The following is a 27,524-nucleotide window of genomic DNA, read 5'->3' on the forward strand; positions in this document are numbered from 1 at the left end:
TATTGGTCCACATATTCGTCCTCATACGTCCACGCTTTGAACGATATTAGTCACTAAAGGTACACTTGGACCACGGCCGCTGTATATATATAAAAAAGGTTTTTTATCCAGCGGCCGTGGGTCGAACAACTGTCAGATAACGTGGGCGTTGCCAAATGTATTCACTAGTTATACCTTTGAAATAGCGTCTCTAGGGGAAAAAGCTTGTTGATTTTTGCTTTCTTTAGAAATCTAGCACCTGCGCTTTGTCTTGGACAAGCAATGAAATAGCTATGTGAACGGCGAGATTGAAGTGAAACTGTAGAAGGCAATATATAGGTGATCAATTGGGGAAATATATACAAATTAGCATTGTGCGAGTAAATGCGCACCAGATATGCACAAGTAGATAATCAATTAAAAACGTATATAACCGAGCCTTCATTTTTCACTTGGGTGTAAAGTTGGAGTCCATACTGCTTTGCGGCGGACGAACTAAACATGCTGACAAAAGTGGTCGTAGTTACATTACCTTATTTATTCTCTCACAAACACACAATAAGAGTGCTAAAACGAAGGTGAAGGAGGGTGTGTGATTGGTAGTTCTGCATTGCCACTTCTTTCTGCGCCGTCCTTGCTGAACCTAATTGTACTGACGCATTCATGAGAACGTAGGAAAACAATGAAAACTTGTTCAATGCGATAACGACAACGTTAAATTAATAGATTTGCGAGTTCCGTTTTCCAAAGTAGTTTTGAGATAGTGTCTACTTCATCCTGCTGTGAAAACCCAAAGTCACCGCATACAGACTTATTGGCCCCGTGCTTTAACCCAGTGCTACATCTTGCTGCACGAGCATCTGGTGTCAATGAGGCTTAGTTTTCGGAACCGTCGTTGAGAGCTTGGGAAAGATGCACTTCGAATCATTGCGCGCGGCCTGTTGAGAAATGTTAGGGTCAGTTCCCGGGTCTATATTGCCATGTTGTGGTATGGGCCACAAAACTATACAGGAACGATAAGTAATACATGCCGGCGACTTCTAGGAAAACTAAGCCATTACATACTGTGTTTGGCTCGCACATTTACATTGATTATAAAATGCGGTTGCATGGTTATATTTACTAACTCAGTATGTGATTACGATCCTCACATTCTATATGAAAATAATAAATAATAGCTGTTTTTCTAAGCAGCACTTGATGGTGAATAAACATCAGGATTTACTGCTATAGGACCAATTCACTGTTCGTTGCACTACTGGGACATCCACATTTCTAATGAGAATAATAAGCAAGGAATATGCGCGGACGGGCGAAAAAAACTTTATTGATAAAAGCACACTGCGAGGTTGCCGGTCCGGGCTCAGGCCACCCGGGCATTATGTGCGGTGAGGCATAGCCTTTCCACCGCTGCCCGGGCCAGCTGGATTGCCCATCAGTTGTTCGTGTAGATCCGAGCTAGTCAGAGCGCTTAGCCATCGCTCCTCGAGAAGATCCGGTTCTATGTTATCCTCAGTGTAATTTGCTCTGATCTCTGTGTATTTCCATAAGAGGTGTGCCATGACTGTGTGCTTGTGCTTGCAAAGCTTGCAGCTCACTGCTGCGTATTGTCTAGAATTTACTACGTGTAACTGTACTGGGTTTCGGAAGGTTCTGGTTTGCAACCTTCTACAAGCTGTTTCTTGAGATGCGTCTAGTTTGTGTGCGTAATTCTTCTGCCAATATATATATATATATATATATATATATATATATATATATATATATATATATGCACACATATGGGTTATAACGGTGTGCAGCTAGTTCGCAGTCATCACAACTTGCGGATTGGATTTCGTAACAGCAACAGACAAAGAACTTGCCATTTAATTCTTTTGCTCGACTCTTGATAAGGTTGCTCAGACGCACGCATTGCGTATTTGTTTCTTTCAGACATTGGTCCTGTACAGGAGCTCTCTTATCATATCGTCAATATCACCACCCTCAATGCAACGTGGAAGCGGCCAGTCACCAAAGAAGACATTGCAGGATACACTTTAGAATGCACAATCCTGGAACGCCACAGCTCCAGAAAAATTAATGTTTTCCCAGCATCAGAGATCGTTCAAGCTAGCCTCGAGTTAGAAGACCAAGTGCAACCATTTGAATGCAAAGTGTGGGCATTTTCTCAAGACCAAAATGGAACCACTGTATCATTCAACATCACGACATTGGGGTTGCGTGAGTTTTTTCTTCAATGACGTTTCAAGTGCGCATTCGTGAGTGAGAAACAATGTGTCATGATGGCCACGTTGTTCTTGGAACCAATCACGTTGTACGAAAAACTGCGCTATAACGCGCAGCGCTCAGTCACCATCTCTTTGATGTTCAACTGACATTTTCATGGCCGACTGCCTTCACTTTCAACACAAGGCCCAGAAGTAATAATGACCGACGTATGGTTACATCTAAATAATTTTAGTTCATTGCTACCAGCACTCACTGTAAAAGTTATCAGTGATTTACTTGTTCCATTAAGAAATACTGTATATATGCTTCATGTATTTTTCTTGTCATTCACTTCTTCATGCTACGATTTATGTAAATGATGCTAACGTACGCTACCGCACGTAATTCGCATACAGATAATTTGATTTCTCATTTAATTGTCATGCTTATAACGTTGAATTGTGATTTGTTCAATTACCCAGTTTTACATTGTACGATTGTGGACATTACTACTGTAAAGAGAGCCTATCCTCTTGCTTATCCAGCATATCTACCGCTTGTAACGTTTTGGCATGTCATGTCATATGCCGGATTTCTCTGAACGTCCTCTGGATTCTGTACTCTAACTGCAACGTGGTGAAAAATATTGAGATAGCAAAAAAAACAGCCAATAACTATATACAAACGCAAGTTCTTCAGGGTCTAAGTACATTAATAGGCATGAGTTCAATTTCGTTCTTCACTTATTATGAACAGATCCTGTGGCCAACCTCAGTCTCATTGCTGGATGTGATGGGAGTTTGCAAGCGACGTGGTCTTACAAAGAAAAGAACGAAGCTGGATTTAATCTTACGATCTGCTGGCTGTCAGGAAAGAAATGTGACTCGACTATCTTGAAAAAGAACGTTCGGCTGTACAACTTTCTGGCAAGAGATTTAGACGTCCAGTACCGACTAGAAATGAGCGCGATTGGAAAGATTTCTGGACTCAATGTGCGGAGCAAAGTGGTAACGGCGAATGCCACGTCTTTCCCGCAAGGCAAGCTTTCTTTCTTTGTTTTTTTTCACTTTTGCATAGCATTTCTTACTCACTATATATTGCATAGCTGTTTTATTTTATGTCACTGGACATATACTAAAATTATCCAAATGACTATTAGTACCTACTCTACTTACATCAATCTCACTCATATATCTGAAACCCAGAAGAAAGGCATAGCTTGGAGCAGTTTTGTAAAGGCAGGTACAGCTCGACGCCCTCTCATGCTGAAAATGAAGCATATACGTTTAATGCATAACTACATTGTATGTAACTCTGTGCAATTCTGGCACCTACAGGCAGGAATCAAACTTAGCTTATGGGTGTTGCATAGGTAACAGCGAATGAAATGTCTTTCCCGCAAGGCAAGCTGTCTCTCATTTTTGTTCACAATGGCATAGACTTTCTTACTCGGTATATAAGGCAAGCTTTCTCTCATTTTTGTTCACAATTGTATAGAATTTCTTCCTCAGTATATTCTGCGTAGTTGTTTCATTTTATATCACTGGATATGTAGTAAAGGTATCACACAAGCTTTCTCTCATTTTTTGTTCACAATTGCCCAGAATTTCGCACTCAGTATATTCTGTACAGTTGTTTTAGCCTATACCGCTGAATATATACTAAAAGTATAAAAATAATCACTAGTACTTACTCTCTTACATGAAAGTCACGCGCTGAATATATACTAAAAGTATAAAAATAATCACTAGTACTTACTCTCTTACATGAAAGTCACGCAAATATCTGAAATCCAGACTTAATAAATAGACTTAAAGTCAGCTAAGTCAGTGCTGTTTATTCTCCCTATCGGAATGCAACTACGTAAGTTTGCGTCATGCTTGAACCAAAGAAGGCGACAACTATGCTAAGATATTGGTCACTTCCTGTTTTCTGTATATAAAATGTATTTTTGGTTGATAAATATTTCAAGAAAAATATGTGTGAGTAAAAAAACAGAGAGTTAAAAATATTATTGAGGAAGAGACAATGAAGCTTGTTGCAATCTTAACTCTCGCACATACTGTATTCTACAGCGGCTGAATTTGCTTACACCGCCATTTTCTTACAGTTCCGTTGCTCGCCGACGTGGTAGTCAAAGGCATGAGTCCTCATACGCTGAAGGCCACATGGCAGACAAATTGGACACACGAGATCCACTTTGCCTATCTGCTTGTTTGGTGGTCTAAACCAACACTGCCAAAACTACAACGTGTCTGGCGCACTTCACCAAGCTACTTTTACAGGCTTGCTTCCAGAAACTACTTATAATGTAAAAAGCAACGGCCAGGTCACTTACGGCAACCGGACATGCATCGGACCAGAAACCGAACAAGCTGCTTCCACATATTCGTTAAGTAAGTATTTCTTACTATTATTAAATTGGACCTGATGTCTTGAACCCCCTTTGTTGTTGTTGTGTTCAAGAAACGTGCGAGATACCAAGTGGTGCTGATCTATACATTACGTATGCTCGAAATAAAGTACGTACTCTATGGTAAAGTCAAATGCAGCCATCATACCTTCAGCCAATCTAAATTGTGGGGGAAGAGTCGCTGTTCTGTAATATTTCATTACTCTCCCCCTCTTCCGTTTTGGAACATCATGAAAACTAAATCCAGTGAAACAACTGAAATAGCCTCTTGCTTCTATTTATAAAAAAGTACCCCATCTAAATTCTCAGTTACAAGAAACTCTACGTCATATGAACCGATCCCATATTTCAGAAGTTTGGTAATAAAAGCCACATAGTGCTCATTGTGAAAAAGTGGGCATTTTTGATAAAGAGATGCCAGTGTTCACGAGGCTATAAGGTTCCGCAGCCTCCAGTTCATGGCGATCAAGATTTGGGTGGTTTTACTTTTACTTGGATACGTTCTTTATTTCCCTGTGCTTTGGCTGGTTTACGGCCTGGCTAAAACACTTGTTTGATAATTGCAAGTAAGGAAAACTACAATAATGAAACTGTAGCTGACTGTTGGTGTTCACGGACGAAAAAAAGTATGCATGCAATTTTTTTTACGCGCACTATCTTTCGTTTAGTAAAATGCATGTTCACTTTCATCCATTTGAATATCTTATGGCTATACTGCTTTCCCAGTTAGCAATAAAATATTTGTCTCTTTTTTCTTGTTACCAAGACTATTATCACAACGTGTATGAAGTCGATGCCTGTTAGATAAATGAAATACCCGTGAAAACTATGTAAATTATTGCCAGCAGACAACCCTGGCCTAATAAAGGGCGTGTTTAGTGGAACCGGCCAATTGAACTGGTGTCGCCATCTGGGGGCGGTGCTTGCTAACACATTGTTCACTTCATTGTCCACTCAACGGAGGGTGGCGATTGCTACGTGTTCGATGGCGAAAAACATTGCGAAAAAAAAAAAAAACCGAACACAGACGACCAAACAACAGGAACACTGCTTGCTGACGCGCGTTTTTTTTTTTTTTTTTCACGTTGTCTTTTACCATGAAGTAGTACCAACAACCTCAAGTTCTGACCATTTTCAAGCAAGCGTTTCACTTGGCTACACTAGCGGTTTCATGTTACAATTTCTAAGGTGGCGCCAATTTACCATTTTAGCGCGTTTTTGTAATGGCAAAATACCATTACAGTGTGTGGTCACGAGAAGTATTTCACCAGCATTGGTTCGGCAAGATTATTCAAGTTCCTTAAGACGTCGCACCAACCTATCGATAGGGTGTAAAAAAGTTCAACCTCTCTTGTAAGAACATACAGACCATACATTTATCAAATTAGAATAATCACGCGCATATCACTTTACTGGTGGTAATTGTCTGTAAGCGTGCCTGTGTATTGAGTGAGAGTTTTCGCAACTATGTTATTCTTTGTGTTTATGAACTGATTTATTGTAAGCTATTTGCAGTTTTAGAAGTTCTATGAGCTTCTTCTCTTCTTTAAATCTATTTCTTTGGCTTACTGTTGTATTTCGGTGAGATGAAACCAACGTTAGTAATAGCTTACACATAGTTGGAGCGCTTAGAAGCCTAAAAGGTCTTGACTGGGCCAATTGCTTTATTGTTATCATTGCTCACGTAGCGCATTTCAATCGCTCATAGTGCACGTAATAGTGCCTTCCTGTCTTCTCTTTTTTCTTTTTGTAAAGAAAAAAAAGAGAAGAAATTGCTGACTCTCCCGTAATCGAGAGTAGACGTAAGCATGAAATGGCTACCATATGGCGTCTTTTGCTGCCTGTGGTGAAGCCGCCTTCAACCGCGTTTCTTCTAGCAACAGTCCTACGCGCTCAGAGTCTGCCGCCACTTTTATTGCGATAGCACTTATACGGACACTTCAACCGGATTTCTGCCGTCGGCGTCGCCGTCGCCGTCAGGTTCCCTATAGATAAAATCTTCGCCGCGCGCCGTATGCCCGAGCGGAAGCGTGCGGGGACGCGCGCTATCACGGAGAGCGAACGCACTCATTCTCCCACGCGCAAGCAAGGAAAGCGGTGGCAAGTCAAGTTCAAGTCGAGGAGCGTTTATGAATACGGGGGGTATACTCTCTCAGCAGTCATGTGATGGCGTCGGCAAACGCGGTGCACGTTCCGGCATGTGTAAATGGCTGCGTAAGACGCTGTGGCCGCTCCCCCTTACTAGAGAGTACTGCACGTTTCTAACGCGTTTGTGCTAGCGTCCCCTTAAGCGGGAGATGCGATGATTCCCTCCGGAGCTTCGCCCACTCATCATCATTCACCCCGTGGATATGCTATGACTTTTTTATGAAAAAGAAATTCCGAAAGTTGTGTCCGTAGTGCGGAATCGAACCAGGGACCCCTCGCTTGCGAACGCGCGGCGCTAGCCACTACGCCACGAAGCGCACATGGGCACCCGCACCACGATGACAATAAATACCCAACATTAACGAAAGACTGCGCGTTTCTAACGCGTTTGTGCTAGCGCGTTACGGCCCGTGTAAGAAGCTGGTGTAAGACGCTGTGGCCTCTCCGCCTTACCCCCGTATTCATAAACGCTCCTCGACTTGAACTTGACTTGCCACCGCTTCACACGCGCCTTCTCGTGGTCATCGAGTCTCTCTTCATGTCGGTCTACTTACGGCGCAGCACACCTGCTTACTTAATCAGCTCATGTTTACTACTATTCATATTGCTACCAAAGCCGCTCATCTTACTTCGTATGGCATTGCTGTGTTGCTATCGCATTCATTGCTTCGCCCTTAGGGCGAAACTGTGACATTTTTCTTCTTGTCTCATCGAAGTGGTCGGCTGCAAATGTGCGGCCTTAAGTCCCCTGTATCTGCCTTTTGAACATCGCTATTGGAAATGACAAAAAAATTAAACGTACTAGAAGTTACATCTTGACTGATATTGCGATTAGGATGAACTCAAGAGCAATATTTTTTGTAACTTGTTTGGAGAGTAACTAGCGTATGAAATACGGCTTTGTAGAAAGGGTTGGGGGCCAAAGACCGCATCTTGTTAAGTTTTCACTTGTTGCCCGGATGATGTCGTTTTGTTCTCGCAACTTGTCGGCATGTTCTCATTTTGAGTGCCCGGATAACGACACTGGCTTTTGTCTCAAGAGAACTTGAAGGCTGCCGACAACGGGAGCTAAAAGCATTTCACGGTTAAAAATGAACGAGGCTAGTTGATGGACGTTCGTGATTTTATTCCGCTTAATACTACACTGACGGACGAACTAAAGAGCGAACATAAAAGAAAAAAAGTGGACGTACGTGGCGCAAGTACGTCCACTTTTTGTTCTTTTATGTTCGTTATTCAGTTCTTCCGTCAGTGTAATACTAAACACCATATAATCATGAAACTTTTTTCTTTACTTATTCTAATGACGCTTCTGTTTTGTTTTTCTTTGCCCTTAAACTCCACACACATTTAAGGCAGGTAGGAGATGCGCCTCTCTGGAGCCAGAGCTATATGTGTCTGGCTCCTTTATTTATGCTTTCCACAAAGTCATTTGCCAAACAACCCATGCACTCTCCACGAACCTCGCTGGGAAATGTGACGTCAATTCGATCATTTTTAGACGTGTTATTACTTTTTGCGGAGTCGGATATTTTTCGTAAAGGCACAGTTTCTCCAAGGTCACTACAAGGGTCACCGTAAGATCACCGCCAACATAGCCACCTAAGGCTGTCGCCTTCAAAAGTCGTGATTTCTGAGAACAGGTCCACTGTATTAACCGCTGTGTCATAGTACGGGCTACACACGGCGCATGCGTAAGCTTTCTTTCTACCTCGCTCTGACCCCTTTCCTTTCCCTCTCTCCTGGATTACTATATAAGCACCCTACAATTGATAATGAACGTTGGTTTTTGCCTGTCTCGTTCCAAGGCATGTACGTGCATTCCGTTCCTGGAATGTTACACTGGCGATGAGTCAAAATGACAGCCAGATAGTCAAGGCAGAGCCGGACATTCCGAACGAAATTGCACAGAGCTAGAAATTCTTCAGTCGTTGCAAACTGGAAGGCAAGTCTATTCTTGCTTTCTTCATCGAGACCCGCCGCATCGGAGACAACTGCAACTTCGACAGTTGCCTTGACAGAATGATACGAGATAGGATTGTTTGCGGTGTACACTCAAGTGCAGTGCGGAGACAACTCCTAGCAAGGAAACGCAAGAAGAAGCCGAAGCGATAGCAATATCTGCTGAAGTCGCGGAAAACGATGCATAAGACTTTCGTCAGAAGTTACATCAATGCTGGAAAGGCAGGCGCGTCGCTGGCCAACACCGAGAGATAGCGCCGAAAACGCAGGATGCCGGGAATGCGGAAGATGTGGAAGCTTGAAACATTACGCTAACAGCTGCAGCTGGGTCAAGGCGCGCTGTTATCGTGGCGGTCAACGTGGATATATCGCAAAGAAGTGTCCGAGTGGCCGGGACAAGGAATTCGGGGCTGCTGCTTTGCGCCTCATGGCAAAACAATAACAGTGCAAGAAACCACATCCAAAGATTATTATGAAAATGCTTATATCTGGACTTGAACGACCAGAACGAAGTGTCTAGAGCCACCAATTCACCGCACGCTCAATTGGGGCGGTGTAGAACTGGCACTGGAAGTAGACACAGCACCACCACTATGCGCCATAGCGCAACAGCTAGGTCTTCGATAAGCATTGCAAGCACCGGCTAAATTTGAAGCCTTCACATTTGGATCTATCGTGCTACGGTGGAAGGCTTCGTGTGTTAGGCGAGCTTCAGATAGTTGTTATACGCAATTTTGTGTGTCAGTTGAATGCGCACTCGTAGTAACTAGACTGCACTGGGCCAAGCCTGTGCGGGCGAGACGTGTTAACTCTGATGAAGAGGTTTGGAGTTCCGGTACTGGGAGCCAGTAAATGAGAAGCACCAGTGACGGTAGAAGCCATCAGCCACGTCAACGCCTCGCGCAGTAACTACGAAGATGTCTTGTCGTAGGAATTGGACCTGATTAAGGGACCACCAGCCAGCTTGGGGCTGAAGGACTGTGCTCTTCACAAGTTTTTCAAGGCGAGACTGCTTCCGTACGCTCACGGTGAGCAAGTGGCAAAAATATGGGATCGGCTAGTTTCGCTGGGCATAATATTACCAATAAAACATTTGGAATGGGCTACTCCCATAGTGCCAGTGCTTAGGAAAAGACGGCACTGCCCAGAATTACGGGTTTTTTAAGACAAAGTTGAACCTTGCTTGTGCAACTGAGCAGTATCCCCTTCCGGTGATTGAGAACATGTTCGCGGCTTTAAGTGGTGGTGAGGTTTTCAGTACGCTAGACCTGAAAGATGCCAACAACCAGGTGCCGCTAGACGAAGCTTCACGTAAGTTGTGCCTGAATAACGTGCCCCTTAGGGCGATTCAGTTATAACAGGCTGCCGATGGGCATTTTCTCTGCTTTGTCCATATTTTACAGGAAGATGGCTACAATTGCAGTGGGCCTGTCTGGGATTGAGGCATAATTTAATGATGTGCTTGTGTCTGAAAAGGCGGCAGACAACCGAGCTCGGCTGCAGCAATTTCGAGAGCATGGCGTGAAGCTGAGATACGACAAATGGGACACCGTATCTGGGACACCGTATTTATTGTATCGGTCATCACCCGACGGCAAAGAACGTGGACGCTATCGTGAAAGCGCCGAGCCCTCGTAGCGTAAGCGAGTTGCGTTGGTTCGCCGGAATGCCAACCTTTTATTCAAGGTTTGCGCCGAACATGTCAACCGCGCTGTCCCCGTTGTATCGGTTATATCAGTTACTGAAAAAGAATGCGCGGTGGTGGTGCAACCACCCCCCGTAAACAGCGTTCGTCAACGCCAAACATTGTCTCAATTACGCCAAATTGCTCGCCAATTTTGACCAGTTAAAGGAGCTGAAACTAGAATGCAACGCATCCCCGTACGGCACAATCGCAGTACTGTTTCACACAGTAGGCAGTGACCACAGACCGATGGTGTCCCGTTTTAGGACTCCCAAGAAAGCCGAAGGAAATGACTGACAGCTGGAACGTGAAGCGCTGGCACTAGTTTTTGGTGTCACAACATTCCGGGACTATCTATCTTTTGGGCCGTGAATTCACCTTGTTTACAGACCACCAGCCACTCTCCGTATTGCTAAACCCCGACCACCCGACACCCTCCGTGGCTGTAGCACGCATTCAGCGCTGAGCTTTCTGTCTCAGAGGGCATCGTTACAAACTTCAGTGCCCTCCCGAAAGTCAACTTCTGAACTCCGACGCCCTCAGCAGGCTTCCACTGCAGTCACCCGGTCCCACTATGGAGCCCCAACAAGAGTACGTTTGTTCTTTGGAAAGCCTGGAGGAACGCACAGTAACGACATGAGAGCTAAGGGATCTTACCGACTTCGACTCAACACTAGGTTGCGTCAAGCATTACGTGCTGCTTGGTTGGCCTAGAACCCCAAAAGGCCTGGAGACGTGCCTCGCGCAATTTTTTTGACCGTCGGCTTGAGTTGTGCGCACCCACCGATGCGCAGAAGCGATTTCTGCAACTGCTGCATGAAACCCGCCAAGGCTATCCACCAATAAAAATCATTGCGCGATCGTTGTTTTGGTGGTAAAGCTTAGACAGAGTGATCGAGGTAATGTCAGCTCGGTGCAAGAATTTTGTCGACAATTTGCCCATGCCGCCAGCCACTCCACCGGCAAGCTGACCAGAAACGTTTGAGAAGTGGTCGCGCATTCATGTGGATTTTGCCAGTTCGATAGAAGGCAAGATGCTGCTTGTGCTAACTCATTTGCACACGAAAGGGATAGAAGGGCTTACTCTCAAGCAAGCTATTACGACAGCTACAATCCACTGCTTTCGGAAGATATTCAGCCGATTGGGCGGGCCCCGAACGATAGTTTCCGATAATGGAAAACCGTTCCCTAGTCGTAAATTTTCAACATTTGTCGAGAAAAAAGATGTCGCACGACAGGACCGCTCCCCCCCCCCCCCCCCCCTTTTTCCCCACCTCCTACCAGCAATTTAATTCGGTTGGTGAAAGAGCCCTCCAAACGGTGAGAAATGGCCTTTGGAAGAGGAAGGAACAGAAATTGGAGCCCAAACTATAGCGGCTATTGCTCAGTTAAAGACGGACGCCTCAGAAGAGCGGGAAGTTGCCATCGGAGGTGCTTCTAGGATACCAGCTCAGATCGCGCCTGGGTACCTTTTTCCTGAAGGCCAGTGAAGAAGCACCCTTTGAAAGACAGGAGTGGGTGCCCCCGCTAAAGTGCCGTACGCATGTGCACAGCTATGGGACAGGAGACGAATGGTTACCAGGACATGTGACATCTACATCTGGGGCCAGAATAGCTAGTGGAAACACTAGGCGCAATTGTCCGGCGGTATGTCAATCATATACGTCTTCGGCCTATGGAAATAATTACCCGACACTGTGGAAGACGCACGCCCGGACAGCACTACAGTAAGGGCAGAGGAATCCGCGTCACAGCTTGATGTGAGACTGTTAACGTCACCTACTTTGCCGCCTGCAGTCGAGGATCTTCGCATCCACGGCTCCTTCCACCATTTCCGTCCTCCGAAACAGAACTACCAAGCGAACCAGCTCAAGTCCTACGACGCTGCACGAGGATCAAGAAAGCAGTTGATGGGTTTGATTTTTAGGAGGAAGTTATGTATCAGCCGCTTTGTCATGCATGAAATACGCAAGCGCCATGCGCAAGCGTGAAATTTTCTTTGGACCTCCCTCTTTCCCCTTCCCACTCTCTAACTCCTCGATTACTATATAAGCACCCTACAGTTGATAATAAAAGTTGATTTTGTCTGTCTCGTTGCAAGGCATGTACGTACGTTCAGTTGCTGCCATGGCTGTGTTTACATTCAGTCAATCAGCACATATGTTTCTATGTACCTTTTGCAGTTATTCTGTGTTTTTATATTGTTGTAATTGCAATGATGTGCTCTAATGAGCTGTAAGTTTCCAGTCTATTATAGTGCTACTGTACACCTTTTTTCACGTCAAATTGATGGGTGTTGCTACATCCATTCGAAAGTGCGTTTTGAAGCTCACCCGGTCGAATGTGTATTTGTTCCTTTGAGTTTCCCAATTCTGCTCGCGTCTTTCTAAAACGCTTGAATTATTCTACGAATAATAATAATAATAATAATAATAATAATAATAATAATAATAATAATAATAATAATAATAATAATAATAATAATAATATAATAATAATAATCAATCAATCAATCAATCAATCATTTATTTATCGTGCCCAGGAACAACCGTGAGGTCTGGGTGCTGGCGCACGTATACATAGAAAAAGAAATACAGCAGGGGAGTATCAGCGAAAAAAAAAAACAATGAATAAAAAATAACAATCTTGAAAAGTGTACATACATGTAACCGAAGGCGCAAAATGCATACATAAATAAAATGGAGAAGGGAAGTTGAACAATATGTGAAACTAAGACACAACAACGGAAAGCTCAGAGCAGAACAAAGACATAGAGTTGAGAAAAATATCAGCAAATACAACAGGGGAATATCAGTAAAAAAAAAAACAATGAATAAAAAATTAACAATCTTGAAAAGAAAAGTGTACATACATGCAACCAAAGGCGCAAAATGCATAAATAATAAAAAGGAGGAGAAGGGAAGTTGAACAATATGTGAAACTAAGACACAACAACGGAAAGCTGAGAGCAGAACAAAGACAAAGAGTTGTGAAAAATATCAAGGTCATGAAAGTGGGCGTTATAGAGACTCTGTATTCTATGGACGGTTGAGTGTTGGTGGTGACAGGCAGCAACATAGAAAGGTCTGTGTTCTCTGGTGATTTTGCGCGGAATGCGAAATGTGATACAACTAAGGAGTTCGGGGCACATGAGTAATAATAATAGTAATAATAATAATAATAATCGTAATATTGTTGTTATATTTCGGTACAATAATAATATATAAGCTGTTTTTATTATTTGCAGATCCTGGTCCAGTTTCGGCTTTAAAATACGAAATCGACAATGTGACAATCCTCGCCGCAAATTGGGACGGACCACTTGCCAGCGTCGATTACGATGGCTACGTGTTGCACTGCGTGGAACATGGTTTTCGCGCAGTGAGAACTGTCGAAGTACCGGAAGCAGAAAAGCACGTGAACATCACATTAGACCTTGAAGAACAGCTAGCAACATTCGATTGCAATGTGTGGGCTTTTGCTTACAATGGAACCAAACGAAACAATGGGACCATCTCCACGTTTTCTGTTACAACAAATGGCATAGGTATGGGCGAAAGAACCTCTAATAATTATGCTTGCATGAAGCATAGCTAGATACTTCTTGAGCACATATAGGCATTAGAAATGTTAGTGATGTAACATCCAAACGCACTTCGAATGATTTTGCCATTACTGTTGTACTTTGGTGAAACTTTGGTCGAACAGTGTTTAGAAGACTTCCGCTTAAAAATTTATCAGTGATGTATAGAGAAAAATTGCTGGAGTTTTTGGTGGCTTAGATTGTTTATGTGCCCGGATGCGCTAGAAGAGAACAGCTGAGTCAGGCACAAAGGCACGTACGAGTGCGCTCTAGCAGCTGATGTTAATTAAAGTTTCATGTTTTTGTATATACCAATGTGGTCTCACAGACATTTGACGAACACGATTTGTTTGACAACAAAACAGATGGTATACTTCCACATACAGAGCCTTATCGAATTATGACATTTTCTTCTATAATTTCACGCGTGCACTTGTTGCTGTGGAAGCTGATTGATTAATCAGTATGAATTACCAACTCGCCCGCGAAGCATCAGTCTATTAGTTCTGTGCTGTGGAAATATCAAAGTATAACACCAGTGCGCGCCTTTGTAGGGAGAAAAATAGCCACGATTAGTGTGAAACTCAATGTATTGCTTTTTTTCTACTGACCTGGTGAGCTCACCTCAAAATGCTTGCAGTAATAACGAACAATTAAAAAAAAAGAGAACTTAGTTGACGAATCCGCAGAAGGCGTGCACAGCACGGGAAAGAGCTGATCCTATTGTTCTTGTTCCACAGCGAAGGATGCCCTCCATTTTGCAATCTTCTCAATTTATGGCACAAGCTTTGGAAGTGTAATTTCGCCTTATAATATTTTGCAGCATTCCAGTTGGCACTTGTATAACCATATATGCCTTGTGCATAGCCACCAGACGTAATACATGGTTCTACATGTCTTACGCTGACAAACAACCATCGCACAAAGAAAAAAATGAGGCTACAGGAATAATGACACATGGTGCTGTTGTAAAAGCTGATTTAATATCCTTACACAACATGATTTAAACTATGGTGACTTATTTTATGTACTATAGCCTTAAAAAGGGCGTCCTCTAGGTTGGTGTTGTAAGGGTTGATGCCAGCTTTCTGCGTGCCTTACCAAAACAGTTTCTTTTTCTTGATTTCTGGTACCTACTGATCATACACAGGTCCTCCTGAAAACGTCACACTTGTTGAACGAACTACGACGAGCTTGGCGTACTCATGGCCAAAAGATCCAAAAGCACCGAACTGCCGAGTGCGAGTGCTGGCAGCCTACGTGACTGAGGTATACAAAAATGACTGCACCAGCATCAGTGATAAAGACCTTCTTCACTATAACGTCACCAATCTGACTCCGGGACAGCGGTACAATGTCTCAATACAGAACTGTGCCGATTACTGTGGCCTGGCGAAAGTAGTTGGTGACTACACGAATGTTGCTGGTAAGTTCATCTTGCGTTTATTTTTATCTTTACGGCCATGCATATGATCTCTATGAACTTTGGCGCATATCATCCGGCCTCTCCGCTACAGCTTGGTATGCTGTTTTTGTTCAGTTAACCATCGAGTAATATAAAGTTCATAATGCCACATTTTAAGGACGCTATTAGGTTGTAAAGAGCAGCACGAATTGAAAAACTAGCATGTTTTTGCATTGAAGATCGCCGGGTTTGTGTTTGCATTTGTTGTATTTGGGTCTGTATTTGATATTCGATATTAACTATAACTACAATTCTGTAGCTTCACCGCCTTTGATCTTTTCTCGATAGTTTTGCTGGTCAACGCAGATATTTCATTTATAACAATAAGGCAAAAAGCGATAGGCCGAAATTATGGAAACCTGATATCATCCTCGCACGCGCAAACAAAAAAATGTTCTAGCTAAGCCACATGATTGAACTCATGTTAAACTATTTTATTGCGTTCTTTAACTTTCTCTCTATTTCTTCTTCCAGCCCCCTCCGAGGTGAGAAACTTCAGCGCCTCAGTCAGTGATTTTGTGAACGTGACGTTCAAGTGGGAAAAGCCAGCGCGACCAAATGGGCCCATTGACGGGTACCTTATTCACGTCGTAAAAGAAGACTCGAACGTCACAACCGAAATTCTTGCAGATGGAGTCACGACCAATGTTACCGTTGTTGTGGGATCTGAGTTTAGCTATTTTCATTGCGCCATCAAAGCCTACAATATAAGAAAGCCAGAACAAGAAAAACTCTTCGGTCCGGAAATTTCTACTACCTTCGAATCCCTTGGCGATGGTAAGGCTACGCAAATGCATTTTTTGAAAGCTTAAATAAGTATTTCACTTGTAACTATGACGCGCTATTTACGTTGGATGCTTATATTTCCTAAGCTTTCTCTTTGCACAGCATTATTGATGAATGAATTACTATAGAAATTAATTGAAGTATAAAGTCACATTCTACTGACACATCTTGAGACCATAACAGTTAATGTGTTCTCGACTATCACATTGTCCATCCCAGTGCAATCCAGCTTTACTGTGTTGCTTTTCGCTGGGCGTCGCCCTTACAAGCACCCACTGTTTTTGTACTGGCATGAAGAACAGTGGCTCGTGCGACTTCTATGATTGCGATGAGAGAAGAGCACATGTCGTCATCTACTGTCATTCGTTTATATAATGAAAGACAGACTTTGAGTGCCAATTTAAGCCCATGGTATGACAGAGCATACACGAAAGAAATAGCTGTGGGACCATGGACTCTACTGTCATGCTCACAGAAAGACACCAGAGCAGTGCTGCAATTTTTAAAGACGGCTAGGCTCTGCGATTGCCTTTGATTGCGCGTTTAAAGCTGTGAGTGTGTGCACGCATCACATGTTATTCCTTGCCTTATCCCTTTCACTTCACTATTTCTGCCCGCTTCTTTCGTCCCAAACGAAGGGTAGCAAACGAGGTGCTACCTAGTAAGCTTAAGTGCCTTTCCAGTTCTTTCTCTCATTCTTTCTTTCTTGCTTGTTTGCTGTCTCTCTCTCTCTCTCTCTCTGTGTCAGCTAATGATTGAGTGGGGCTAGCAAGGCATAGTGTAAGACAGCACAGATACAATGAGAACAAACACAATATACTCACTAACCGTAGTGCAGTTAATCTTGGTATATATTTAGCCAAATACAAATGGCACCTTGAGGCACCAGGCAGCGTTTTTGTCCTCTCTGACCGTGTTACTGAACCATCGGGAAAATAAAACAATTCGCTTTACTTCTATACAACATTTCTGTGCGTTGAAATGAAGTGTTCTAGTTTAGGTGTAGTCACAGTAAATCTCGAATGTATATATTTCAATAAGCGTTGACAACTCACTGCATTACAACGTTTTGCAATTAGCCGTGTCACCAATTCACGGACATCATCTGTATTGGTACTTCTTGAAAAGAAGCTCGACCAGTTACAACAAAAGGAAGCACGTAAAATTTATATCTTCTTTCTTATGAAACAATTGCAATCAGTAATCAATGTTAATAATTAAAAAAGAGAACTATCGTTAAATCCATATTAATTAATGTCGCATTTTACACAGTTGCGCAAAGCACACAAGGAATAAATGCACAGAATAATTTATGATAGCAATATTGCAAGGCAGCATACACGAATCACTTTCGTGACGTCTGATGTTTCGCTCAGGTCATACGATAATCGTACGGTGGCTACAGGCCAATTTTGAGCAGTCTATTGGTCGTTCTTTGTTTTATTACATTAGACACACTTTAAATCTGAAACAGCCGTAAAATTATTCTTCTTACTTTTGCAGGACCCTTCCCACCCCACCCAACCATACGTGATATTCAAGAAACGGACGCTTCAGTTTACTGGGAGAAAGCAGAAGACCCTAGATACAATATTACGTCTTATAGAATTTCTGTCGAACCGAAGGGTACTTTTCCTACTACGGACACCAAGTTTAATTTAAGCCATCTACACCCTTGGACAAAATATGTCGTCAGCGTATCTTCGTGTACACATGAGACTGGGTGCGGTGAAGCAAGATCCATCTCTTTTAAAACAGACGTGTCAGGTGAACTTTCCTAGATACTTTTTTTGAAGAATAGTTGGAAATCAAATGCGAGAGCCTCTAACACTGAAGCATTTTAACAGTGACAAGCAATGTGAAGGCCTGATTCAGATAGCTGCAGTGTTTTTATATATAAACTTAAAAAAACGAAACGTCACCCATAAATGGTAATGATTAATAAGCACGCCGCATAGAAGTGTATTGCTTAAAATGCCTTTATTTATTTTTTCATTGCAGCTTTCCTCGGATTATCGCGTCAGCGGATTTTGCCGGTTTGTAAAAAAAAAAATAAGAGAAGCTGTGCCATCGCACGTAGCTATACACTAACAGAGTGCCCGCTAAAACGCCCAATTACCTGCTTTGTAAGACATCTTGTGTAGCACACTACTGTTTCGTTGCATCAAATACTCCTACGAAGAGTGTTGTTCTGAGCATTGTCGTTGTGAAGTTAATGAGTGAGCAATGTACCAAAACCGCAACAAAACTCACACGTTGCATGTCTATAGAATTTACAATATTGCGCCATGTCGCCTTTTTGATTGGTAATTAAGCGCTAACGCCACCAGGAATACCTTGTGCATGATAACATAAGTACTAACCTTTCACAGTATATTATTAAAGCATTTGGGGTCCATAAATATTTATGCACTTCTATCTTTCGTCAGCAAAATATTATGAAATGATTAGTAATCTTTGTGTATTGGTAGGTGCACACGCCTGCCCTGTAGTTTCTTTATTCCCATTCACTTCTGCTGTACTTGGGATGGAAAATCAAGTCTTTATAACAGAATATTTCAATTGGGTCTAAAGTATGTCGCTCATAATCAGTGGGTTCGTTACACGTAAGCTAATAATACCAGGGCAATCAAAAGGCAGCGTTTCTAACTTGCAAGTAGGTTTTGCAGTTCTGTAGTACGCATATTTGCCGGCAGTAGTGTACTACTTTCCTAAAACATAGAGGTGTAATTGGTGCTTGCCATGAGAAAATACGAGCAATCGACAACGAAGGCCGGGAATTGACGCAGCAAGCATATTGAAGCAACTCACTGCCCATTTCCAAAAGCAAAACTCCCAAACTATACGCATTTATTCCTTTTCATACGTACGCAAGCCTTCTAATTTTTCTAATCCTTAGTACCAGCCAGTAACGAGTCGTGTCTCCGAATATGCTCTCCACAGCGCCATCAAAGCCGGTATGGCTCTCTACCAGATCTGTCGGCGCGGAGTGGATTTACCTTGAGTGGGAACGACCGAAGGTGCCCAACGGCCCCATCGACGGCTTCAACGTCAGCCTTGTCGGACGAAACGTTTCGTTTGAAGCAGTGACGACGGGTTTATCGTACAACGCAACCCAGCTAAGCCCCGGATTTTTGTACAGAGTCTCTGTATACGCCTTCAACTACGGCTTCCACAAAGAAAAACGAGGCCCTTCGGCGACGCTCACAGTGTCTACATTAAATGATGGTAAGTAGAGATCCTACATTTATTCCATCTTTTTCAGTTGGGGTTTAGGGTCACCTTGAATGAAAGATATATCACAATACAAAATGACAATATACACGTTGCCCACCTTAACCGAGTGCTCCCTCTAAATAATGGAAACGACTCGTGAAGGCCAGGCTCTTGCACTACTTCCATCTGTCCGAACAGCTGCTGACATCATGGGACACCATTTTTTGAACACAACATATCGCGTTTTTAAGAAGGAGCTATTGTATTTAACGGTCAATAAGCATTGCTACTGTGTTCGTCTTCAGCGACCAAAATAAACTCAGGTACAGGCTTGCGGGTAATATAAAGAGCTTTTTTGGGGGTGGGGGGACGTTATTGTGTGATCGAATCATTAGATTGCCTTGAAATTAATACGTAAAATGTACTGACATTAAAATTTAATTCGTAGAAATAATTGCCGAGCCTTCGAGCTTTCTAACATGGGGTACCTTCGAGATTACTCCTTCATTAGAACTATCTTCCACAAAAACGGTAAGATTACTGTGTGCAATTTCTTCGTTTAACGCGCGGTGCCTGATACTTGTATGTCTGGAACCTTGGGCAAAACTGAGGGCACAGAGAGTTCCTGCCAAGAAAGCACTGGGCGTGCTTTCTTGGCAGGAACTCTCTTTATGAAATAAAATACACGCAACAGTTCACTATTATTCTTGTTGTACAATAGAAATGGTGACGTAAAATAGTGACCATGATGTTACCAGCCACTTCCAGTGAATGCGGTAAGGCAGAGGATGACTTTCTAGATTGTTTTTCACTGATATGACACAGCCGGTCGTATTGGAGGCGTGACGTGGACACCATCTATGACGCCTTATAGGGTGCACAGTTTTCAAGAGTCAGAAAAAATTAGGAGGACGTATTACTTTAAATAATATTTTTTTATATTTTAGTTCAGATCTAGCGGTACGTAAAAGGCATAGAGTGTCACCGGTTTCACTATAATGGCATTGGGATTCTAAGGCACCAGGGTTATAATGCTCTAGCACGAACATTCGCAAACGTTATACAGATATGAATATTTAGAGGAGAGGTAGGCTTCTGTAAATAAATGTCTCATATTCAACCACATTACATGCTTGCTATTTGCGATCTCTACATCTGCATATCAAAAATATTCATTACAGAAATTACGCTTTTCACTTCTTATCCCTTTCCTCCTCCAGCTGTTTCGATTTTCTTTTTTTTTTTTGCGTTCTGTCTGGCAAGCCTAGGCAATTAGCGAATTGTGTTTCTAACCTTACCTCGAATTTTATTTTTCAGCAAAAAGCACAAGCTCTCTGTTTCTGATAATTGGTGTGGTGTCATTCTTCATAACAAGCTGTGCTGTCGCAGTTTACTTTTTGTGCCAGCAATCCAAGCCCGATATTAGGTAAGTATGTTTCCTTTTGTGTTATTTCTGTACTGGCATTATGTGTTTCAAGGAATGGATGGCTACCGCGAACTTATGAAGCTGAAGAAAACTAAGATCTCAAGCTAGCAGGCTAACTTTCAAGTGGAAAAATAATACAAAAACATTGTAATATAGGAGCAGCTTTCATTACAGGGAGTCGCTTGCATGAAACATATTCAAAGGGCCTCACGAACTCTCATGCTTGTGAGATGCATAAACGTGTGTTGAGGTCCTAACTACGGACACGTCATGATACGGATATAGATGTTCTCATACTGAGTTATTTTATTTCTCAAAAAGAAAACGAGCATATTCTGTAGCGCCACTTAAATTAAAGTGAAACCACATAAGTTCCACCGGAGAGAAGGCTTGAATCAATGCTTTAATCATATGTATTTATGGCATTCTTACACGGAAGCATTTTCCCTTGTGTGTGAATATTCAAAATGCGGTCATTATGCATGGAACCTTCGTAGACAAAAAAATTTGATGTGGAATGTTTTTGATTTAAAAAAAGAAAAACTCTAAGTCCACTATGTGTTTTACACATAGCGGACTTAGAGTCCACTATCATTTATTACATCGGGGGAGCGTAGTTTGTTTTATTATCAATGAGCAGTTTGCGTTCTTTTTTCTTTTTTAACATAGATATGCATGCTAAGAAGATTTGAAGTTATTCCATGTATGATCAAAGTTTGGAGATGCCTATTTTGTTTTGTTTTTCTTTTATTCTGTGTGAACTGCAATTTTCATCTTACCATGTATTCTACCTAGTGAGGAAGACGAAACAGAGCTCCACACGATGAAGCCATGGCTAAGGATCAGCCGAAAACTTTGCCCTAATGCTGTGTTTGGACAAGACGAACAGGATGATCACCTTGTTACGTGATTATTAAATTTCATTATTCTAATTGCGTTGTGGGATGCATTCGCATGGAATTTTGTCATTCACAATGTTTTCTTTGTTTTCTTGTTTTCTTTCTTTTTTTGGAGGGGGGGTGGTTGCGAGGGTATCAATTCCAACTTGTATGAAAGCAACCACTTTCAGACCCATGTCTGACATGACACGACTTGGGAATGCTGCGAGAACCAGCCCCATGCATATAGTTTAATATTGGGTTGCGTTATAACCATGCCACGCGGTTGAGGTTACTGCCGGTAATACTGTAGGACCCTAGCCGTTACCTTCTTACGGAGAGAAAAGAACACGAAATATATTTACCAGATATATACAAAGGCTGTAGCGGATCGTAGTTATAATCTATGAGAAAACATAGTTCTGTTACGCGGAAACTGAAACACAAACCCCTTTTCCAGCTGCCGTTTGAGAAAGAAAAACAAAAGAACCAGTAAGCTCGCCTTCGTGCGTAGTGTTCGCCGCCAGTGTTTCCAGGAAACATTACAATTGCATGAGCTGCAGTTGCCACAAAGCGTAAGACGCAGTAGGGATATTTGAATACTATCGCGTTCCACCCTCAAAGTCGAATCTTAAGCGTCCCATTTTACTGACAATAAATGCAGCTATGACGCTGAATGCAGCAAATGCAGCAAGCTTCTTTGCCAATCGCGCACAATTGACAGAATACAATTGCAAGAATGTTTCACTTACTAGAGGAATCTACTCAATATGAATAGTTTTCAGCGCCGGCCCTTCTTCCGGCCCGGTTTCTTGTAACTGTGACTGCATATCACTATTATTATAGTTCTATATATGTTTCCTGAAAGCAGAGGAACATCTTAATCGTAAGTGGAAGATTTCTCCAAAAATCTTATACTTTGTGGAAATTAAGTGCGAAGACATTACGAATATAACATCAACAAAGTATAGTTAGTGCGCGAAATTTCAAAGTACCTGGCTAAAACATTTTAGGCACATATTAAGTACTAGTATTTTTTATATTAGCAATTTGATGTTTACGTGCAACCACAAATGCCAACATTGGGAGCAAGAGATTAGTCATTTGACGGCAGAATAAGTTATGAGAATGCACTGCACCGCTAGTAGTATTAAGTTCCGATGACTCTACGCACATCCGTGTGACACCGCGCATGTGATTTTACTTAAACGCATTCAGCAGCTAATGGCATTTTCTTGTGTCCGTGTTGCTGGGGTGTCATTATATTTCCGGACTGCCGCACTCAAAATTAGGAGAGCGCCATCCTCGGCATACCTGCGAAATGTCATTGCAGCCTCAGAAATGGTTGATGCACCGCGGCTTACGGTAGTGTCGGAGTCAATAAATGCCACTGTCTTTGTTAACAGGAGGCGACACACTCTCGCTTGGAACGCTTTTCGTTTGTCAGGTTGCAGTGTAGCTTTCATAGGACAGGAGCTAGTTGGCGCATAGTAACCGATCCCTTCCCCACGCTGAATAATAATTTAGCGATGTGAACGTTTATTCCAAATACACGTTAGTTTTTGCAGCTCCACAATTTAAACACCTTCGCAGTGCAAACGGGAACGAAATTGAACGGCCATAACGTTGAAGCTGTGTGAGCAGAAAGACACCATATTGCCCAAAGTCACCAGTCACTACCTCAGTCATCTGATATGGCGGTACACTTTGCGTGGTCTGATGTAGCTGCACAGCAGAAAAGGATATGACTATTAGCGAATGAGGAGGAGTGAGGGTAAAAACCCCATTATTTTTTCTCCCACCTTACCACCTTCTGCTTCATCACCCATGCACCCTTTGAAAGCGAAGCGCAACTGATTCTTAGAACAGTTATAGTAAAACATTTAGAGTGCTCTGGGGCTTGCCTTTAATTTTTCTATACATGAGATGTCAATGACCTATATATAATGCAGAAAAATAGAAATTGACCATGCTATGTTTGTGGTCATTTAAAATGGGGTAAAAATAAAGCCCTCCCAAGAAGTTATCACGCTGGTAAATGTCTCAATGGAATCCGCCGGAGTTTCGTCAAGGTCATTTTGTGCTGGCGATATGGGACAATATGATCAGCACCTCCTGGGAAACGAAACAAAAATTATTTCGTAGAAAAGATGTTATAGTGAAATATTTAAGGCACCTTAGGTATGCCAATATTTTTCTATATAGGTCAAGAACGTTTATTTATATGAAATCAAATATTTAAATGAAAATTAGAAAATGACAAGTCAGCACTATTTAAAATTCATCACAGAAATCCTTCTCATCTTTACCGTGACCATGTTAACCTTCTCCACTACTATTAGGCTCTCCTGGCACTCCTAAGGATATCCAGCTCCTCTTGTAGCTGTGAATTTCACCGCACTCAATCTATACAAACTAGTTTCCTAACCTAATCAGTAAATCTGCTAGTCCCTGTCAGACATCCAAGGTGTGTTTTCTTTCCTTTTTCGGTCAACCTCTCACACCACAGGTTGCAGATTGCTAACCAGTTATGCCTAATCCAACTTGGTGGAGGGACGTACTATTGGCCAAAAAAGTTTATGAACTGCAGTGGACATAAATATAGGCTGATGATGATGACACGAAAAATTATCGTCCACCGGATTCTAGCACTAAGCTACAAAGAAAATCCATGCTGACTTCTCAAAAAGAAAGCCCTTCGTAGTTGAGTAAAAATTCGTCCTTTTCCGGGAAGCTCATACGACGGCCATCGTATGGGTTTGCTTTGTTGTTTAGTGTTACGTACCGCTAGATGAATGTATGGATGGATGGAAAAACTATTCAGGTCCATTAGGTCACGCTGGTTTCCTAACCCGAAGCGGGCCACTCCCACATTGGGACCGAAAGGCCTAGCCTTTCGGCCGCTTCACGAGCCCGGTGGACTGCCCGTAGCTCTTCATGCAATGTGAGATTGCTTAGAGCTGCGTCTCACCGCGCTGCAGTGTTGTCCTTCTCGCTGTCTTCGACGCCACGCCAGAGCATATGACTAAGATCTATGGAGTCGTTACATTTATCGCATGTTGTAGGAGTACAGAACTCCGGATAGATCTTGTTGAATGATAGCGGGTTCGGATAGGTTCTTGTTTGTGAGAGCCTTAGAGTATTATCCTGAGATCTATTTAGTGTACTGTGCGGAGGGCGGAGACCCTGCATAGGTAGAAGTGATTGGTTAGCTCGTTGTACGCGAGGAGGGGGTCCCTGCAATCATAAGCCTCAGCATCTTCTTTCTTTTTGGCTGCTCGATTGGCAAGTCCTCGTGCAGCATTGTGGATAGATTCGTTGAGGTTCGCGGAAGCACCGTTTATTTCTTCCATTTGAGCAGGAAACTAGATGATCGCGTGGGGTTTGACGACATTTCCGTCGAGAATTGCCAGGGCCTGTCTAGAAACGACTCGTTTGGCAAATGCTCGGACGGCTGCCCTAGAATAGGAGTGGATCCTATATCTCTTTGGGTCTAAAAGTGCCTGTCCGATGGCTACTTGTTCTGAAATTTCTGGATGTGTGGTGTACGTGGAAGCCAAGTTGATGACTTCACCTTTGAAGTTCAGAAGGACCGCTGTGAAGGCTCGTCTACTGGACATGAAAGCCGCGTCGACGAACGAGCATTCTTCCGCCTGATTTTTAGCTTTCTCTATCACTGCTTTGTCTCTGGCTTGCCGTCTGCCCACATTATGAATGGGGTGAACATCCCTTGGCGCAGGCATGACTGTGATATTCTTTCGCACATCTTTGGAGGTGGGTAACGATCCCACGTCTTCGCATTACGCGTGCGATGCTCTTACGAACTGAGCTACCGCGGCACCGTTTTCCCATCTACTGTGTGCGGTATTTATGTTTTGCCACTAGATCTAACCCTGGGAGTGTTAGCCAGCGCCATGACTCACAAACCTTAGCGGCGGATGTGGAACATCCTTTCTACCGCAGGCGTCACGACTGCGTGATATCTTTTTGGGTAAAGGCAACTGGTCAATAAACCCACACATGCTACCTGAAGGTATCAATGTTGCCGGATTTGATTAATCACAAGTCAAATCGGGCCCCTCGGCTCCCTTTCTTCTCGTTCATTATCTAATAAGGGTCTCGAATCCGGCAACATTCATGCCTTCAGGTAGCATGTGTAGGTTTATTGACTAGTTGCCTTCACCCAAGAAGATCACGTACTCGTGAGGCCTCGTACTCGTACTCGAGGCACCCCGCAAATGCATTGCAGAAACTACAGCGCTTGCCTTTCTGCTAACGTGCAACCGCCCAGAGAGGAGATAGATGGAATGGTAGAGAGCAGATAGGCAGAGGAGGCCGAAAATAGGTAGGACCGACGAAATCACTAATGAGTGAACAACAGCCTTGCCACTTTTCGCTCGCAGTTTCCATACACGGGGGAAGAGCGGGAGAAAAAAAGGGCGATGTGAAAAGGCGAGGGAATGCTAGCTAGTACTTGACACGACAGCGCTTGCGGACAAAATGAATAAATTAGGTATGGTACGGGACGTTTCTGCTACTTCTGACGAATAAACAACCTGCAAGTTTGTCAAGCAGACAACTTACGCATAGGGCGCAGACGCAAAGCCGCATTAAACACCGTAGCGTCTAGGCGACACTACGGAAACAGTCGCACCTCAAATCAGTACTTCTCTACCCACTGAGGCAGCTTCAGCGCAATGGCATTGCTCTAGGTCGGGGGTTGGATCCCGACCGCGGTAGGCGCATATCGATGGGAGAGAAATACAAAAATGCTCGCGTACTTCGATTTACGTGTGCATTAAAGAACCCCAGAGGGTCAAAACTATTCCTGAGTCCACCTTTACGGCGTGCCTCTTAATCCGATTGTGGTTTTGACACATACAGCCCCATTTTCAATTAAAGTGTAACGCTTCTGCCACGATGCGGTGGGCCTGTGAGGCAATGAAAATGCTAACCTTCTTGGAGGTTACGAACAATGGCGCAAGACAAAGTCTTAAGCAAACGTCTCGCCATGTGTTCGGTGTACTACGCAAACAGCAGTGGTGTAAGCAAGGTAACGTTTGCCATCAACTTACCGCTCTCATAGTGGACTCATGAAATAAACACTGGCCATTAACATCACTGCTAATTATCGTCAATCAAAGCAAACAGCACAGGAAGCTTCGCTAACTTCAATTCCCAGAGTGCATTGAATCCGCATAATTGTTTTTCCCTCCTCTGCAAGCTGGGTGACGTCTGTGTCCCTTTTAGGAGACAGCTGATAGCCCTTTTTTCTGTTTGTGTTGTTTGTGTATATTATCAACCCCAGAAAAATCTATCCCTGCTTCCCGTTAGCCTCTATCTTGACATCCCGCTAGAGCCATTCGGTAGTGTGGGCTTAGACCTCCTGGACCCTTTACTGATATCTGCGTTGGGGAACAAATGGGTTTCTGTCATTGCTGACTAAGCGACCTGATACGCCTTTACGCGCGATCTCCCAATAAGCTGATCAACTGGTGCGGCAGAATTCCCGCTACAGGACGTCATTTTTATGCATGGAGCTCCACGTCATGAGCTAACAGACTGAGGCCGTAACTTCTTAGCCCAAATCATTGATGACATCATGCGTGTCTGCTCTATCTTGCAACAGCTTACCACCTCCTAGCATCCACAAACCAACCGCCTGACCGAGCAATTGAACCAGGCAATTAGAGATATGCTTGCGAAATACGTTTCAGCCAACCACCATAATTGGGACCTCTCTGTACCCTACGTCACCTCACCTATAATTATC

The 27,524-nt window shown here is 43.1% G+C and overlaps 1 protein-coding gene across 1 annotated transcript in view; it reads left to right on the forward strand.

The window, feature by feature from the left end:
- Positions 1 to 27,524, forward strand: part of LOC119464246 (uncharacterized) — a 124,295-nt gene that overhangs the window by 63,136 nt on the left and 33,635 nt on the right. Inside the window, exons 21-30 of the mRNA XM_049655424.1 lie at positions 1,915 to 2,137; positions 4,354 to 4,586; positions 13,645 to 13,944; positions 15,131 to 15,406; positions 15,920 to 16,222; positions 17,735 to 17,998; positions 19,175 to 19,459; positions 20,765 to 20,873; positions 21,669 to 21,779; positions 25,308 to 25,525. Coding sequence (XP_049511381.1) covers positions 1,915 to 2,137; positions 4,354 to 4,586; positions 13,645 to 13,944; positions 15,131 to 15,406; positions 15,920 to 16,222; positions 17,735 to 17,998; positions 19,175 to 19,459; positions 20,765 to 20,873; positions 21,669 to 21,779; positions 25,308 to 25,525 — 2,322 coding nt within the window. The remainder of the gene's footprint in view (positions 1 to 1,914; positions 2,138 to 4,353; positions 4,587 to 13,644; positions 13,945 to 15,130; positions 15,407 to 15,919; positions 16,223 to 17,734; positions 17,999 to 19,174; positions 19,460 to 20,764; positions 20,874 to 21,668; positions 21,780 to 25,307; positions 25,526 to 27,524) is intronic.

The sequence above is a fragment of the Dermacentor silvarum genome, chromosome 9 (assembly GCF_013339745.2).
Source record: "Dermacentor silvarum isolate Dsil-2018 chromosome 9, BIME_Dsil_1.4, whole genome shotgun sequence".
NCBI classification, from domain to species: Eukaryota; Metazoa; Arthropoda; class Arachnida; order Ixodida; family Ixodidae; genus Dermacentor; species Dermacentor silvarum.